Below are 15,943 nucleotides of genomic sequence, written 5' to 3'. Positions count from 1 at the left end.
CCTGCACGTACAGTGGAAGTGTTGCTGCTGATGACAGAGCAGGAGTAAATTTGGCTCGGGTGCTATCCCCGGGGGCAGGGGTCCTCAGCTAGTTTGTCCCTGTTGCTAAGGACTGCACTGGCTTCTCTGGGCACAGCTGACAAATGGTGACAGCCCAGAGGAGGACAAGCCCTAGCTGCGAAGGTTTGCAAGGGGCCGCCTCACAGCTCGAGGAAAGCCGTCCTCTCCTGGGACTGTGAAACTAGGGGGCTTCCAGACCTCACACTCCCTGTGTGTCCTACTTCTGCAGATGAAAACCTCACAGCTGCAAATGCCATCCAGGAGCATTAAAAATAAATTCTCATTTTCTATGGAAAAGGGCTTAAGGTTCCCTTACCCCTCCAGGCTTCCGAGCTCTGGTATTTTTATTTCTCTCAGGATAACCGCTTTGGAGGGCGCCTGCAAACCACAGCATGGGCCTCTCTGCAGAGGGGATGCTTTCCGTGCCGTGGGCAGCCGCCGGCAGCCTTTGGCGAGAGGCGCGTGGTGCACAGCTCAGCAGACTGCAGACAGACCCCGGGGAAGATGGAAAGCCTCAGAGAGCCACCAGGCAACTGACTGAGGGACACAGATGGCTGAGACTTCCCGCCTCCCAGGGCCACGGCCAGGGGACGGGTCAGGCCTCCCCAGGCACTTGGGTCACCATTCGGGTGGACCACAAGGACCGAGAAGCAAGCAGACCAAAGCTGCCTTTTCGAGCCCACGCTTTGTGCACGCGTATTCAGGCCACAGTGCATCTGAGCGGCCGCGTGCTGTTTCAGACAGGCCCCGCGGTCTCCTCAGCTGAGCGGGGCGATGGGGCCTTCCCAGGACGAGGGAAGGAGGGCATCTCAGGGCAGAGCGAGCTTTGTGGGAAATGGAAAGGGGAAGGAGGCAGCTCAGATTCTAGAAAGGGATGACGAGGATCGTCCAGTTCAGGAGTCCGTTTCTGGAGTTGACGGCTACAGATCGCCGGCTGGGCAGCTTCTCAGGACGCTCGCACAGAGAGCTCAGGCTGCTGCCGGGCCTGGCTGGGAGAGGCTGCGAGAAGGCCTGACCAAGCTGCACAAACTTGGCACCTGGCTAAGATGGAAACAGGGTCCCTTGCTGCTCTGGAGACCTCGGCCTGAAATCAAGGCGCTGGCAGGGTCACACTCCCGCCGAATCCACGGGGGACCGCTTCCTTGCTTCTTGCAGCACCTGATGGCTCCTGGGTGCTCTGTGGCTGACGGCAGCACCACTTCCATCTCTGCCTGTTATCCCCTGGCTTCTGCCCTTTGCATCTATCAGTGCATAAACCTCTCTTGTTTCTCTTACAAAGACCCCAGTCATTACGTTTAAGGATGGCTCTGAACTCAGGAAGATTTCATCTTGAGATCCTTACCTAACCATAAACACAAAGGCTCCAATCCTCAACATATTACATTCTGAGGTTCTGAGTGGCCAGGGTTTTAGGCACCATTCTTCCCAGTAAAGTGGCATGATGATTTGGCAAGCTTGATGGATGCAGCGCCGGGATGGGGCAAGGGATAGTATTCACGCCTTCCACCTGCCCTCCTGATCCAGCCTCACAGGAGACAGAACTGGGCTCCAGACCATGAAAGGACCATGGCTAGTGCCATATAACCAGGTAAGGCCACGGCGAACAATAATAAAGGAAGAATGAAGGAGAGGTGGGGTAGGAAGTGGGGAAGGGTATGTGGGGGTGGGAGGGGTCAGGATGATCAGTTCTGTTGTTATGGATACTTGGGAAGAACATATTTGCATCTGAAACCATTGTCCACAAAAAGGATCCAGATGGGCCAAGAAAATAATTTGTCAATTAGTGTGAAAATGTGCGAATACGGGAAAAATTAATCACATTGGGGCTCTGGGTGCAGGGTTGTTAGTTTTTTGTTTTGTTTTGTTTTCCGCCAAAGGAATGAGAGCTCTTGTCACTGGGCAAAGCCTTCCCAGACTGGTCACGGAGAGCACCGTGCGTGCGTACAGATGCCTGCTGGTTGCCATGGTGAATGATGCTGATCTGCAGAGATGAATAACGTGAGCGTTGGGGGCGACAGTGGGATTACTCAGTGGTGAGAGACATCGAGAAGAGCCCAGAGTGGAGGAGGGAGAAGGGACCATTCCCTCCGCTTTGGTCCACCCGGCCCCGGAGGGCAGAGCTCTCACCAGATACACTGCAAGCAGCAGGTAAGAGACAGAGGCTCTTCTTGGAAATGAACATGGAACTGTTTCTCTTTCTACATTCTGCCTAGGCAAGGGCCAGCTGACGATCAATGGTTAGCTAAAAATTAGGGGAGGGTCCTAGGAAGGGAGGAGGCAGAGGAAGGAAACTATCTAAGGGAGAAGCACTTGGTCTGAAAAGCTGAGGACGCTGCTAGCTTCCTGCAGGAAGCTCTTCAAAATGTCTGCTGTAGGGAATCCAGTCCGCAAAGACAGCCAGCAGCAGCTGCGAGGCAGAGGGAAGAAGCGATGGCGCGCCACAGGAATGGGCTGCTGATTAGACCCCTGGAAGGCTGACAGAGGTGGCTGCCCGTGCAGTATCAGTGATGGATAAGCTCTTTTCACTGTGGTCGGAAGTATGTTTGCGGGGATGTGCGGGAAGGGCAGGAGGTAAATACTCAGTCTCCTACGCAGTGGCCTTCCCTGGGAGGGCCAGGTACACCCGGCTCCCAGCTCTCCTTCTCCAGGCTCTGGGAAGAAATAAAGGGGAAGGCGCCATTCCCTTTCCTAGCATTTTAACTCACGGTCATCCCGAGAGAAGGGAAACACAGACTAGAAAGCTACAAGCTGCAGTCCAATTCTCTGCAGCTCCCCACCACCGCTGGCCACAGGAACACCAGCACACAAATGGAATCTGGGGGGCCCCGAGGGCAGAGAAAGGCAGGTGGTAATAGGAATCTGTGTGGCTCAATGCCTAGTGCGGGTTAAAAATCAAATTGACCATTTGTTGCTGTGCCACCGCCAGCTAAAATGAAAGCTGCAGTGTCCATATCTGTGAACATGCACAGGTGAGGCAGAGCTGTCCCTGGGTTTCTGAGCAGGGGAGGTTCAGTGGACAGGAACGGTGCCTCTCATAATTAAAGAGAAACTACAAAACATGAAGCCGGCTCTCCCTTACAAATGAGAGGGCTGGCAATCTGGAAGCGGTACATACAATGGTCTGAAAAAAAAAAAAAACAAAAAAAACACCCAGCAGCTGGGGCTTAGTGTGTGCACTTCGCCACATTCTGTTACTACACCCAGCAGCCTGGTGTCTGGACGTGCAGTGGTTCAACAGCTTTGTGTTTAACCTCAGTTTGCTCATCTGTATAATGGTGATCTGGCTGAAAGGACGTGTGGAGGGTGAAGGAATGTGTTACTGTACGGGAAGCACCCAGCATGGCCTGTGACGCAGCCACCACTGGCTCGCTGTGTGGTTCTCATCATTCCTAATATTCACAGCATCGGGAGTATCAGGTAATAGTAGTTGTGCTGGTACTAGCAGCTCAGGAGCTATGGAACTAATTTCCTAGGGCTTTGAAAAACAAACAGGCTGGCACCGCGGCTCACTAGGCTAATCTAGTCCCGGTTGGGGTGCCGGTTCTGTCCCGGCTGCTCCTCTTCCAGTCCAGCTCTCTGCTGTGGCCCGGAAGTGCAGTGGAGGATGGCCCAGGTCCTTGGGCCCTGCACCCGCATGGGAGACCAGGAGGAAGCACCTGGCTCCTGGCTTCAGACTGGTGCAGCGGGCCGGCCGTAGCGGCCATTTCGGGGTGAACCAACGGAAGGAAGACGGAAGACTTTTCTCTCTGTCTCTCTCTCTAACTCTGCCTGTCAAAAAAAAAAAAAAAAAAAAAAAAAAAGAAAAACAAAACCAAACCAACTGCCAATGAATGACAAAGCAAATCTCTACTCCGTGGACAAAAGAATTGGGAAGGATTAAAAAAAAAGCAATGGCAGAACTTTCTAGAACTGGGCTCAGAGTATTTGCAGCAGAAGCAGCTGGGCAACAAGAGTGATTACAGATGAAGCAATCGAGTGAGGGGAGGTCACAGACCTATGCTGACTAAGGTGGGGCCTCTGAGGTCTTAGGGATATTACATGTGCTTTGTTCTCCCCAAGGGAGAGTAGTGTTGTATCTAATGGATCTCAGCCAGGTGGACAGAGCTGGGGTTCTGTGGGTGCACATTTTACGAAGCCTGAGGGCCACCAGCTTTGGCATAAGACAACTGCAATGCGATTTTTTATCTGCCACTTCTTTGCTATGCTTAGCTAAGTAATGTCACCTCTTGTCTCCATGTATTTGTCTATAAAATGGGGGCCATGTTAGTGCCTGTCTCAAATGCTCAAAATGTGCTAACTATGACTATGATACATAGACATGGGGAAGTGACCCTTCACTGCGATTCTGGTTCCAGAATCAGGATGAACATCGAGGTCGGGAACGTTTCCTATACGGGAGCCATCATCTCCTGGTCGTCCTCAGAGCCGTGCCTGGAGGACTACTACCACGTCATGTACAGGCCCAACTGGAACAGCATCTTCTCTGGCTATCTTCGCTACAGCTTCCACCACGAGGAGAAGGTGCCTCGAACCATCAGCTCCGTGGTGCTGGAACATCTGGCTCCTTCCACTCTGTACTTCCTGTGCATCAGCTGTAAGAAGGTCGCCTTCCCCTACAGGCATTACTGCACCATGTTCCACACCCTGGATAAGAGTCCGCTGGCTGCTGGAAGCTCGCTGGTGGACCCCCAGATTTCCCTCTGGGTGCTGATGTCCATCCTGCTGGCTTGCTTCACTGCTGTCTTGGCCTTCATCTGCCTCCAGTTCTGGTGCATCCGTTGCCATGAGCCTCGATGGTCTTACAGAGCTGGCCACATGGAGGAAGCCAATGGTTTGGTGAGATGGCCGGAGGAAGCCCCAGCTCTTGGTCAGAGGGAAGACGAGCTTCCGGGGCTCCCCCTGGTGGAACTGCCACACAAGCATTCTGGCGCTGGAGCAGACGCAGAAGCTGCAGCCAACCAAGATGGCCCCTTGGATGGGGGAGACTTCCGGGGGGAGGGTGGTGATCAACACGTAGTACCACCTCGCTGCGGGGAGTGAGAGTAGGGAGGGACGGCCCTCATCTTGCAGCCCAAAGCCCTGTGCACCGTAGGGCTTTTGTAAAAATTGTGTCCAAAGACTACTCCATCTCTATCCTCAAACGTCAGTGCCTCGTGGGTCCCCTGGGCTGGAGGAAGGCTGATGGGAAAGCTTCCCACACTGGAGAACACTTATCCTGGCCCCGTGTGCCAAGGCTGGGACATGCGTTTCTGCAGCAGTGTCCGTGCAGGGGGCCCACTTGGGAACTGAAAACATCATCTTAACATTGGAACAAACATGTACATATCCTAGAGTAGAAAATAGAAACCTGCATGACTTAGGAAAAACCCAATCTTGGAGGAAGTGTTGGAGTGGCACATGGGCTCCTGGAGCTAGGGTTTCAGAGGGCTGCAGTTCATGTTCCGCATTCTCTGCCACTGAGGGCACTGTTTTGGGCAAAGTGTAAAACTTACTCTAGAGCATTTCCCAGATCCCAGGCAACTCACACCACCTCATACCCCATCCGTATCTTCTTTGAGCCATAAACAACCTCTGACGATTAACACTGCTCTCTGAACTGACTCATTTTTAAAATGTAAACTTCATTTAGACTGTAGTATTATTACATACATGAAAATGAGTACCACCTGCCTGCTATAGATAGGAAGAGATATAAACATTAATATAACAAAAACAAAACAGTACTAAATGTGACTTAGCTGCTACTGTCTGCCAATGACTCTGAGCTTAAGATCTTCTGGTCTCTTGTCTTTGATTAAAAGGGGGATTATCCATGGGTGGGGAGGTATTAACAACATATTAGCACTTAAGTCTTCCTCCTGGATGTCTCGTCAGGCTTGAAAGAGAATTAACAAGGGAGGTGCTGTGTGTGTGTGCCGCATGCACGGTCAGCTTCCCTTGATTGGAAGGAACCACCAAGAGCTGACTGGCTGCTCTGGAGATGTTTGATTCTCCCCACAGCATCCCAGAGGCCTTCCAGCGCCCCCTATGGATGCGAGTGGTAGCACACACTGGTGAGTTACGCCTGTCTATCCATAGCAGGGCTTTTTCTATCATTGTTGTGCTCACTGAGTCAGTTCCTCTTTTAGGTCCATCTGTGCTAATTTTTTCTTTTTAAATGGAATCAAAAGTGGCTATTTTTATTCCACCAGGAAGAGACATGTTGGCCTTGCTTTTGGTTGTTGACACATCTCACCCCTTTAGTGGCATTCTTTCTTCTCCCATACAGAGCCCAAGGTAAGGGAGAACTCTCCTACACATCCTGTGGTTCTGGTGAGACACTGTGCACATTGTTTCCACACTCTCACCATGGCTGTAGAAATGGAAATCCAGGAGGGCAGAGCTTATGTTTGGCCCCTGATGTGGCTTCATCATTTGGAATCCAGCCCTGCACTTGGCCTACAGTGGGTGTTTAACAAGTGGGAGGGAGTGAAGGTCTAGGCCAGGGGAGGGTTTGGGAAGGTGTAGTTAGCATTAGGATGTGCATGTGTGCACAAGAGCAGCAAAGAGACGAGAGCAGGCCTGTCTCAGCTCTAGCTCCAGCCATCTGCGATTTCCTTTAAAGCTCTACTTTCCAACTTTGTTCTGTCTGCAAATCCCTTGTGTTCACGGAGCACAAAATCCAAGAATCACAGTATGACACTGCAACTAATCAGCTGAGAAGCAGGAGTAGCTGGGAGCCCAAGGCGAGAGGCCGCGCAGACCCATCTTCCTGCCTACTCTGATGCATGTTCAACAGCTCCGGCTCAGCATCCGGCCCCCACCCGTCTGTGTGCATCCCACCTCTGCTTGTGGTGAGCAAATAAAGATGAATATACTCGCAGCTGTTTCTGCCTGGATCTCACTGCTGTCTCTTCACCTCCATACCATCTGGCTTTGTTCATTCCAGGAACACTTTCCTATTTGGTTTTTCCCACTCACCCTCTTAGAGATAGGACCAGACAGGACTACTCACCTTGGAGCCATAGAGGTAATAAGGCTGGACGTTGGCGGGTTTGTCTCGTTGTGGTTCTTGGGTGAAAGGAATGGCAGTCCGGACAAAACTAGCAGAAGAGAAGAGATGAGGAAGGGGTGAATTGGGTCCTAACGCCATTACTCCAGGTACAGGAGACACAGGAAGCCCTTCCTGGCCAAGGCTACCTTCACCCTGGTACAAGTGCACCATGTCTTAGTTGGCTGCACATACCGCTGCTAAACTCCCTGACATCCTCCCATTTAACACTGGCTCCTTTCCATGCATGGGCTTAGGGCTCCTCAGAATGACAGGAGACAAGAAAGTGAGCACAGGGAGCGAGAGCTGGGTCTGAAAATGGTCTACCAGGGGCTCTGCCTCTCCACCTCCTATTTGGTTCCTCAAGAGCAGGTTCAGCTAACTCTTCCTACACAGCAGCAGGTATTTCCAGCTTTGCAAGCAGGTGCTCTGTGCTGCCAGTATTCAACACCGCCGCTATAGCACAGAAACAGCCACAGCTGACAGCAAATGCATGAGCGTGGCTGAGCTCCAGCAAAACCTGGTGAATTTCTCATGATTTTCACTTGTCCACAAATAGTCGTCGTCTTTGGATTTTTACCCCCGCAACCATGGAAAAAGGTCAATTTCACTCTGAGTTCATGGGTTGTATAAAAACAATTGGCACCTAGATTGGTCTGTGGCCCCTAGTTTGACACCACCTGGTCAAGAGCACTGGAAGTCCTACATCTCACGAAGCTGGAAGCTGATCTCGTTGTGGATGCCTTCCGCCCCTGTCCATTCAACACATTTAGTATATCACGGCCCTGAGCCAGCTCTGGGGACACCGAGAGGACCAGCAGACACGCCCATTTTCTCACCATTTCCACCAGGTTGTAAACCTCTGTGGGAATAAGGGGACTGGGCCCTGTCTCCACCTCAGTGCCCAGCCCAGGACTATGCGCTCCTGGATGGAGGCAAGTCCCACTGTGGCAGGCAATCGCGTGTTTGTTTCACACCTTTGTGTTCAGATTTGGAAGCTCCTACAAATGGACAAGCTGACCACACCACTCTGCTTTCTCAGAGTTCACGGATGCACGATTCAAACACGGCCTGTGGCGCAGTGCATGTCTGCACCTGTGTCATCTTTCACGGCACCAGCCCTCACCGCTGGTTTTGTCCTCACTAACCTCTTGGTTCCTTAGAAACCTTGCCTGGAATATCTGGCTCCTACCTCTCTGCCTTACCTATTCCTACTCAGCCTTTGTGGCTCAACTCCAGCATCACTGCCTTAGAGGAGGAAGCCTCCCATGGGGTTCGCATCACTTCTGGGACTGGAGCAGGCTGTGCTGTCCTCTCTCTCATGGCCCTGTGGGCTCTTCATCTCCTCATTCACTGTCTGTGATGGTGCATTTGTTGTAATGATTGGTCCATCACCCCTGGCCTCCTGTCCCCCATGGCCCCCCGCCTCTAGTACAGAGCCTGTATCCAGCAGGGGCCCGAGAGACACCTGTCACAGGAACAAACTGACAGGTGTTCTGGGGCCTGGTGTGGAGGAGGCAGTCGTCTGCTCCCTTGGCTCCCACCAACCCCTTTGCACAGGACTCCCTTACCGGTTTGTGGACCCATTGTAGCAGTAGTTGGGGAGGAAGTCAAAGTTCAGCTCCCAGAAGACATGCAGGGTGATGCGCCCGTAGGGGGCCGACACATTGTGATTGGCCTCCCGGAACATGGCGTCGAAGCTGTCCAGCGTCATGTGCTTACAGAGCAGTCGGTGCGTGAGCCGGTTAATCTCCAGCAGCCATTCCAGCTCCTGCTCAGAGAGAGAGAGAGCCCGCAGCTGCTGAGGGCCACGTGCAAACCTTGAACACAAGCATGCACACACGTTTATCTTACTGAGTCCTTGCGTGCAGGTGAGAGCCTCTCAGACAGCCACCTGACCTCCTCCATGGGCACTAGACACCCCCCCAGGGCCATGAGACAGTGTCCCCTTCTTCTGAGAAGCAGAAGGAACACCCAGATTATTCTGGGGCAAGTGGAGGCTTGGTGGGTAGGGCTGCAAGCCCACCTCCTGAAAGGAGACCGCTGGTCATGCGCAATCCCATCTGCACCCTTCAGGTAGGAAGTATGTTCACTTGCTTTCCAGTTCCTGTACTGGTAAGGAAAAAGCTGCTCCCTTGGTGTCACCAGAAAAGTCAAAGAGGGGCTGGTGATGTGGTGTAGTAGGTTAAGCCTCCACCTGTGGTGCCAGCATCCCATATGGGCGCCAGCTCAAGTCCCACCTGCTCCTTTCCAATCCAGCTCTCTGCTGTGGCCTGGGAAAGCAGTGGAAGATGGCCCAAGTGCTTGAGCCCCTGCACCCACATGAGAGACCTGGAAGAAGCTCCTGGCTTCTGGCTTTGGATAGGCGCAGCTCCAGCCACTGTGGCCATTTGGGGAGTGAACCAGTGGATGGAAGACCTCTCTGTCTCTCCCTCTATCTGTAACTCTGCCTCTCAAATACATAAACCTTTATAAAAAAAATCAAAAGTGAAAGCAATCTGTGACATGCATCGCTAGTGGCTACTTCCTCACCCTGCAGAAAGCATTAACATGAGCTACCACTATTCAGTGGTTGCCGCTGGGCTGAGCCATGGGAAGCCACTGCTTTGATAAGGTCAAAATGGCCAAATTTTGGCAATTCCATATGATGCAGCCTAAAGCCTGCCACTTTCCTATGTGCTACACCATTTAAAGCTCATGAAAACCCTAAGGGGTCCATGTCACCACCGTCCTTACTGTGTATATGTAGAAATAGAAGCGGTTTCCCAGTGCTCGTTCTTGACTGCACCATACTGCACCCTTTACAGAAATGCTCAGAGGAGACAAGGGCGGTACGCATCCTTTTCTGAACCACAGGGCCCTCGTTCACACAGGGGTGGGCAAAGCATGGCTGGAAACCATGGGCATGCAGTCTGCAGTCGGCAGACCTTCCGGTGTCTGCTGTGTGCCCTGATCCGTGGCTCCCACCTTCCAGCAAAATGTGGGATCACAGCACATCACCCACACACCACACTGCATTTGCTGGGAAATAAAAGGTGAGACCGTTTTGGCTCCCTTGGGTCTCTTGTCCTGCAGCTTCTCAGTGATGGCTACCACATGGAAGTAAAGCAGCATCTCGTGCAGAGACGGCGTGACACTGCCTTGGTTAAGCAGTCTTTGGAGATGGGTGTGACTATTGTTGTTTCCTAAAGGGGAAGACTGAGGCTCAGACTAAGTAACTCGCTCAAGGTCACACAGGGAGTACACAGCAGGGCTTGGCTTGCGATCCAGGAATTCCAGTTGTAAATCGTGTATTTTTGGTCCCCAAGGAATACAGATGCAAGAGCTGCCCTGCTACTGTGCCTGCGAAAGCAGAAGACAGCCCAGGTACTTACGCCTTTGTCACCATGTGGGCTACCCAGATAGAACCCTGGGCTCCTGGCTTAAGCCTGGCCCAGCCTTGGCTACTGTGGCCATTTAGGGTGTGACCCAGGGGATGGAAGAGCTCTCTGCTTCTCTGAGTCACTCTCCCCTGCAAATAAATAAACAGTTTTTTGGGGAGAAAGATGTTAGAGCTAAAGTCCTTGGAAAGGCAAAGGTTGGAAGAACATCGGCAAGGGCAGCTCACAAGGGTACAGCCACGTGGAGTGCAACAGCTGGCCATGGAGCTCAGGCGCTCACGGCCACAGGAGGCAGCCTGGGTGCAGGGCCTGGCTGGAGCCCAGAGGGTGGTCTAGCGGGGAACCGGGCTACGCCTTAATAGTCTCAGAGCTCCGCTCCACTGCAACCCAGCTTCAGAGCTGGGAGACGCACTCAAGTGGGGAGCAAGTCTCCAGGGTGGGCTTCTGTGCCAGACTGGGGAGTCCCTGCCCGGACAGAGCGCGAGCTGCTGCTTCAGATACCCCACCCAACTGCTGTGGCGCTGGAAGCTGGGCTCAGAGAGGGCTGCTCCTCCAGTTTCTCAAAAGGAGGAGCTCAGGATCTGGCTTTCAACTCCAGAACGACAGCCTCAGGGCAGCTTTTTAGGTGTTGTACACTGCGCAGTCACCAAGCGTGGAAATTCAGATTCGACTTTCTGCTTCTGTCTCCTGGGGCCTAGCTCTCTGTGGTCCTATTTGCTCAAAAAGAAAAGGAGCCACTGTGAACAAGCTTATCTCTCAGATCCCCAGGCCCTGTGCTACACGGTGCCGCCGGCGCCAGGAAGACAAGCGCAGATGAGAACCTGGGACGCGGTGTCTGTTCTGCGGTTCAGCCTCAGCAGTGGGGCTCGGTGCTCCTGAGCGAGCAGGAAGGGGAGCTCTCCACTCTGCCGACGTGGGGCCGCCCCTGGCTGCAGGTTACCTAACCCCAGCGGTGCTTCGGCATCACACCTGCCTGTCTGCTTCCAGCTTGGAGCCTGAAGAGTGCGTCAGTCCGCCTCACGCAGGGCTGCAAGGCTTGGCGGGGCTGGCAAGTCTGCGGGAGCGGCGCCCCCGTGAGAGGGGCTCAGCACTCTGCAGGATACGAGACAGCCAGCTTGGCAGGGCCACGCCGAGGGGCGGAATGGGAACAGCCAACGCCACATGGGCCGCCTCTCAGAGGTGCTGGCCAGAGCTTTTCCCCAGGGGAGTCAGAGACCTACGGTGGGCCCCAGGAGTGCCAGTTAACCCGCGCTAGGAAGCTCGGGCAGGAGTGGACTATGGGCTCTTCAACTCCGGCCCTGGAGGTCACCCCCGGTGTCAAGTGTGCCCACAGGGCCTGCAGCCAGCTAAAGAAAGCACAGCCCACCTGATGTGCTCTTCTGTCACCCTGGGAGATTCCAGCCATCTGAGAACGCCAGGCTGGTGCTGCCAGAGCTTCCGAAGTTTTGTGCGAGTTCTTCCCAACGTTCAGCACTGCCTCCTGTTTCACACGGGCCATGCAGCCTCACAACACAGCCTGCAGTCTGCCGGGGTTCACGTTCAGCCTCAGGTCCTGCCCGGCCTCTGTTTAAAGCTCAGCTGTGGCAGACGGGGGTGACCAACTCCCAGATGACTACAACCTCTCCTGCTGCTAATGAGGCTGCCTCCCAGCTAGAACGGAGCCTTCAGGTGGAGGAAAGCTTGTGGGGAGAGACTTCTGGGTTTGCTTCTGGAAGGAAGCAGAAGCTTCTCTGGCCAGGTGAGCAGGGACACCCTGATCCACTGGAGAGCACCCCTGGGGTCCCCGCTCCCCCACAGGGCTTCACAGGAAGTGGGGGCTCCCATGGGGGCGGCAGCCCTCTCCTGATAAACAGGGTCTCTCACTGGGTGCTTTGACTTTGCTCTCAGCTTAAAGACCATTCAGTGCCTCTCAGGGAACGGGAAGTGGCCATGCAAACGCAGACACACACACACATACAGATAATTTTTCCCTAAGAGATGCTCATTACTGGAAAACTAAAAGATGGAGACAAAAAGGAAGAAAACAAAACGCCCACCACTTGGAGAGTCTCCCTTTGTTTCTGCAGAAACAAAGAAAAGCATGATTTATCAAAATATAGAGGTGGTGCAAGGTTTCCTAGCAGAGCGCTGCTCTGCAGTTTCTAGAATTCAAGGCTCGAGCTGTAGCTGGGTGACTTGGCTGAGGCCTTCCCAGAAAGGCTGTTGGAAGCTGACTGGGGTGCAGGGCACCACAGCCTCAAATCTCTCTTTTAAACTCTGTCATCAGCTGTTACTTATCAAAAGCTTCCTAAGCAGAAGGAACTGTGGGGAATCTTCCAGGCGGTATCTCCTTTTATCCTGACAACAACCCTAGGAGATGGGTTCCCACTATTTGCTATGTCTTGCAGTGAGGAAGACAAGCTAAGGCGCCCAGTCCCCCAGCTTAGTGAGTGGCAGGGGCAGGATCGGGGCCCAAGGTCTCCGTGAGTCTGTACTCCTGGTTCTTGGTCATTTTATTTCTACCATGTTGTCCCCTTTAGAAAGCAAAACAAACCACAAACTATGTATTTGGGAATAGTTTTAGACTCAGAGAAATGTTTTAAATACACCATGTCCTACATATCTTTGTCCCAGTGTCCCTGATGTCAACGCCTTGCATAACCATCGCACCATTATTCAAAGCAGGGAATTCACCTTGGTTCAGTACTGTTAACTAAGTGGCAGACTGCCCAGCTGTTGCCACGAAAGCCATTCTTTTGTTCTAGGATTCAGCTGATCCTAGAACCCACACTGCCTTCAGTGGTACTTCCTTATTCACCCACAGCTCCTAACAGTTTTTACTGTTTTCTTATCTTTAATGACCTGGGCACTTTTGAAATTTTTTCTTAAAGAATGGCATTCAATTTGGGTTTATCTGATATCTTCTCATAAATAGATCAAGATAGATTGAGATTACACATTTTGGTAAGAATACATGATGGCAACAAAATACATGCATCTTATTACTGCTAACATCAACCTTGATACTTGGTTAACATAGTGTGACTGTTCTTTATTGTAAAGTTACTATTCTTCCATTAGGCGTTAATATCAGAGAAGACAGTTTAAAACTAATTGATTTGTTTCTCCACGTAATTTTTAAATTGTGCTAAGATATATATAAAACCATAAACTTCACCACTTTTAAGTGATTGGTTCTGTGGTAGTACGTGCAACCACAGTGCTGTGCAGGGATCACCAGCACCCATCTCTGCAACAGAAACTCCCATCTCCAGAGGAAACTCTCTATCCATGAAGCTCCCCTTTCCCTGGCAACCACCATTCTGCTTCCCACCTCTATGAATTTGCCCACTCTGAGAGTCCAGCAGAAGTGGAGCAGGCATCAGGAGGACCAGCTACACAATTTGCAAAGTACAGCACAAAATGAAAACGTGGGGTCCCAGGTTAGAAAGCTACTGAGAATTTCAGGATGGTGAGAGCAGACCGTGCAAGCCCCTGCAGAGCCTTTCTGAGCCCTGTGCCCCTGCATGTGCAGGAAGCTGACCTGTTGCATAACCTGCCCCAATTTCTTATCACTCACCTGCTTGCTGGGCTCGGCAGGATGCTCAAGACCAGCCGTGCCTAGGAGCTGCCCATCTCTGCAGAATGCCCTCTGCTCCCACCCCCAGCAATCAGGAGCACAAGGTTATCCTCACTCTGTTCTGGTCTCTCTCTCCCTGCTCCAGTCAGGCGGGGAAGGGACTCATTCCTTCTCACTGTCAACAACGATCCTCGCAAGGTTTCCAGCCTGAGCAGGCCCAGAGCCGAAGCCCCACCAGCCCCCAGTCTCTTACCACGATGGAGGTCAGATCCTCACTCTCAAAGCGGCTGATGGCCTGGTCCAAGGATTTATACATAGCAGCAGAAATGCGCTGGGTGATGAGTCTATTCAAGTCAATGGATCTACCCAACAGCTGAGAAGGAACAGAGACAGAAAATTTACCTAAGATTCGCAGGTACCTGACCACTGAATGGAATGCATTGACAGGGAACTGGATTAAAATGAGAAAGGCCATTAGTGGGACATAGGAGCAGCTCTTGTCAACAGCAGAACTGTCAGATCTCTTGAGGACGATGACTCTGTTGCTTTCATAAGAGAACGAACTTGTTCTTAGGAGACGCAGGCCAAGGCACCCAGGGGTCATGCCATGCTAACTGAAAACTTACTGTCAAATGGTTATGCAAAGAGGATAGATGTTAATACCCTCCCCCGCCCCACCCCCACCCCGCCCTGTCCCACTGTGCATGTGTGAGAGAAAGGTGCACAGGAGAGAGGGAAAGGGAACCTAATGTGGTAAAACATCAGTCATCATGGGTCTGGCTACAGGGTACATGAGCGTTCCTTCTTCCAACTGCCCTGTGGGCTTGAAATAGAACAAACTGAGGCAGATCACGACCAACTCAGGCCGGGGGAAGAGGCTCAGGCGAGGCTCTGGCACTCCATAAACGCTAAATCCAGCCCTGAGGTTGCTCCCGCATCCGTCCTGCGCTCAGCTCAGTCACCACGGAGCAGCAGCTACCCTAGCCACGGCCTCCTTGGAGCTTCTCTGGGGGCGAATTCAAGAGCAAGAGGATGAAAGGTGATTACAGGATGGAAAACAGCCTCTGGTAACTGCCACAGGGACACCCATGGGCCTCACTGCAGGTGCTTTGCAGATAACCATAAACATTTATTGATACCTGCTGTACACACTGTACTTTGCGAAGGGCCAAGTGATTAGTCTTAACTATAATTTCTTTTTCTACTTCCCTTTTAGGATACATTTTCCACCACTGACTGGGGCCCCTGACAGCCACCTCAGGCACACCCGAGGCCCTGGGTATTAGTAACCTGTGGCTAATTCCGACTGCATCATGGCTGAAGGCCGAGGCTGCTGCGCACGCTCCCACAGGGCCCCTGCAGGTGGCAGAGGGGCAAGTCTCTACTTCCCTTGCATTTCTCAGAGCAACAGGCACACCCAGGGCCTCCAGGGTCAACGCCTTCCATCCCACCAGGCATCTCCTCAGGCTCAGGCTCGCCCCTCATGAGGACGGGGACCGCGTGACACAGACAGAAAGCACAGCACGGAGGCTAGCCTGCGGCCAGCGTGGCGGGTGCAGGGCTCCCACAGGCAAGCCCGAGTCTGCAGGGAACCCTTAACGCTGGCTGGCTGGCTCACGTTCACATTCTACGTCTGGAGTCAGATGTTAATGGAAAGCAGCTCCACAAAACGGAACCCCACTCTCCACCCTGGGGTTGACGTGGCACACTTCAGTTCAAGGCACTGCAGCCCTCCTTCACCTACGTCTCTGTGCTGCTTGGGGAGAAACTGACCCCGCTGTGGGGGGCGGTCCCCACACCAAGAGGTGGGCGGCTGCTGCTGCTGATGGCAAGACAAAGGCTCCGGTGGCCACCACTTGCCAGAGGGGAGCTGGGCGTGAGGAGGCTCACACTTGAGTCAGAGGAAGGAGCTTC

The 15,943-nt window shown here is 52.8% G+C and overlaps 2 protein-coding genes across 4 annotated transcripts in view; one reads left to right on the top strand and one right to left on the bottom strand.

The window, feature by feature from the left end:
* The window catches only part of CYFIP2 (cytoplasmic FMR1 interacting protein 2), a 132,505-nt gene that overhangs the window by 41,082 nt on the left and 75,480 nt on the right, over positions 1-15,943 (bottom strand). For all 3 annotated transcript variants that reach the window (XM_008255326.4, XM_002710339.5, XM_008255327.4), the window contains 3 exons: positions 14,283-14,402; positions 8,662-8,861; positions 7,055-7,142 (listed from right to left, as the gene is read on the bottom strand). In XM_008255326.4, the coding sequence (XP_008253548.1) occupies positions 7,055-7,142; positions 8,662-8,861; positions 14,283-14,402 (408 nt within the window). The remainder of the gene's footprint in view (positions 1-7,054; positions 7,143-8,661; positions 8,862-14,282; positions 14,403-15,943) is intronic.
* On the top strand, positions 2,078-5,240 carry FNDC9 (fibronectin type III domain containing 9). Its single transcript, XM_051843566.2, has 2 exons — positions 2,078-2,208; positions 4,416-5,240. The coding sequence occupies exon 2, from the start codon at positions 4,423-4,425 to the stop codon at positions 5,098-5,100; it is 678 nt and encodes a 225-aa protein (XP_051699526.1). The 5' UTR covers positions 2,078-2,208; positions 4,416-4,422; the 3' UTR covers positions 5,101-5,240.

Source organism: Oryctolagus cuniculus, chromosome 6, assembly GCF_964237555.1.
Source record: "Oryctolagus cuniculus chromosome 6, mOryCun1.1, whole genome shotgun sequence".
Taxonomy (NCBI): Eukaryota; Metazoa; Chordata; class Mammalia; order Lagomorpha; family Leporidae; genus Oryctolagus; species Oryctolagus cuniculus.
This window is presented reverse-complemented; position numbering and strand designations above follow the sequence as displayed.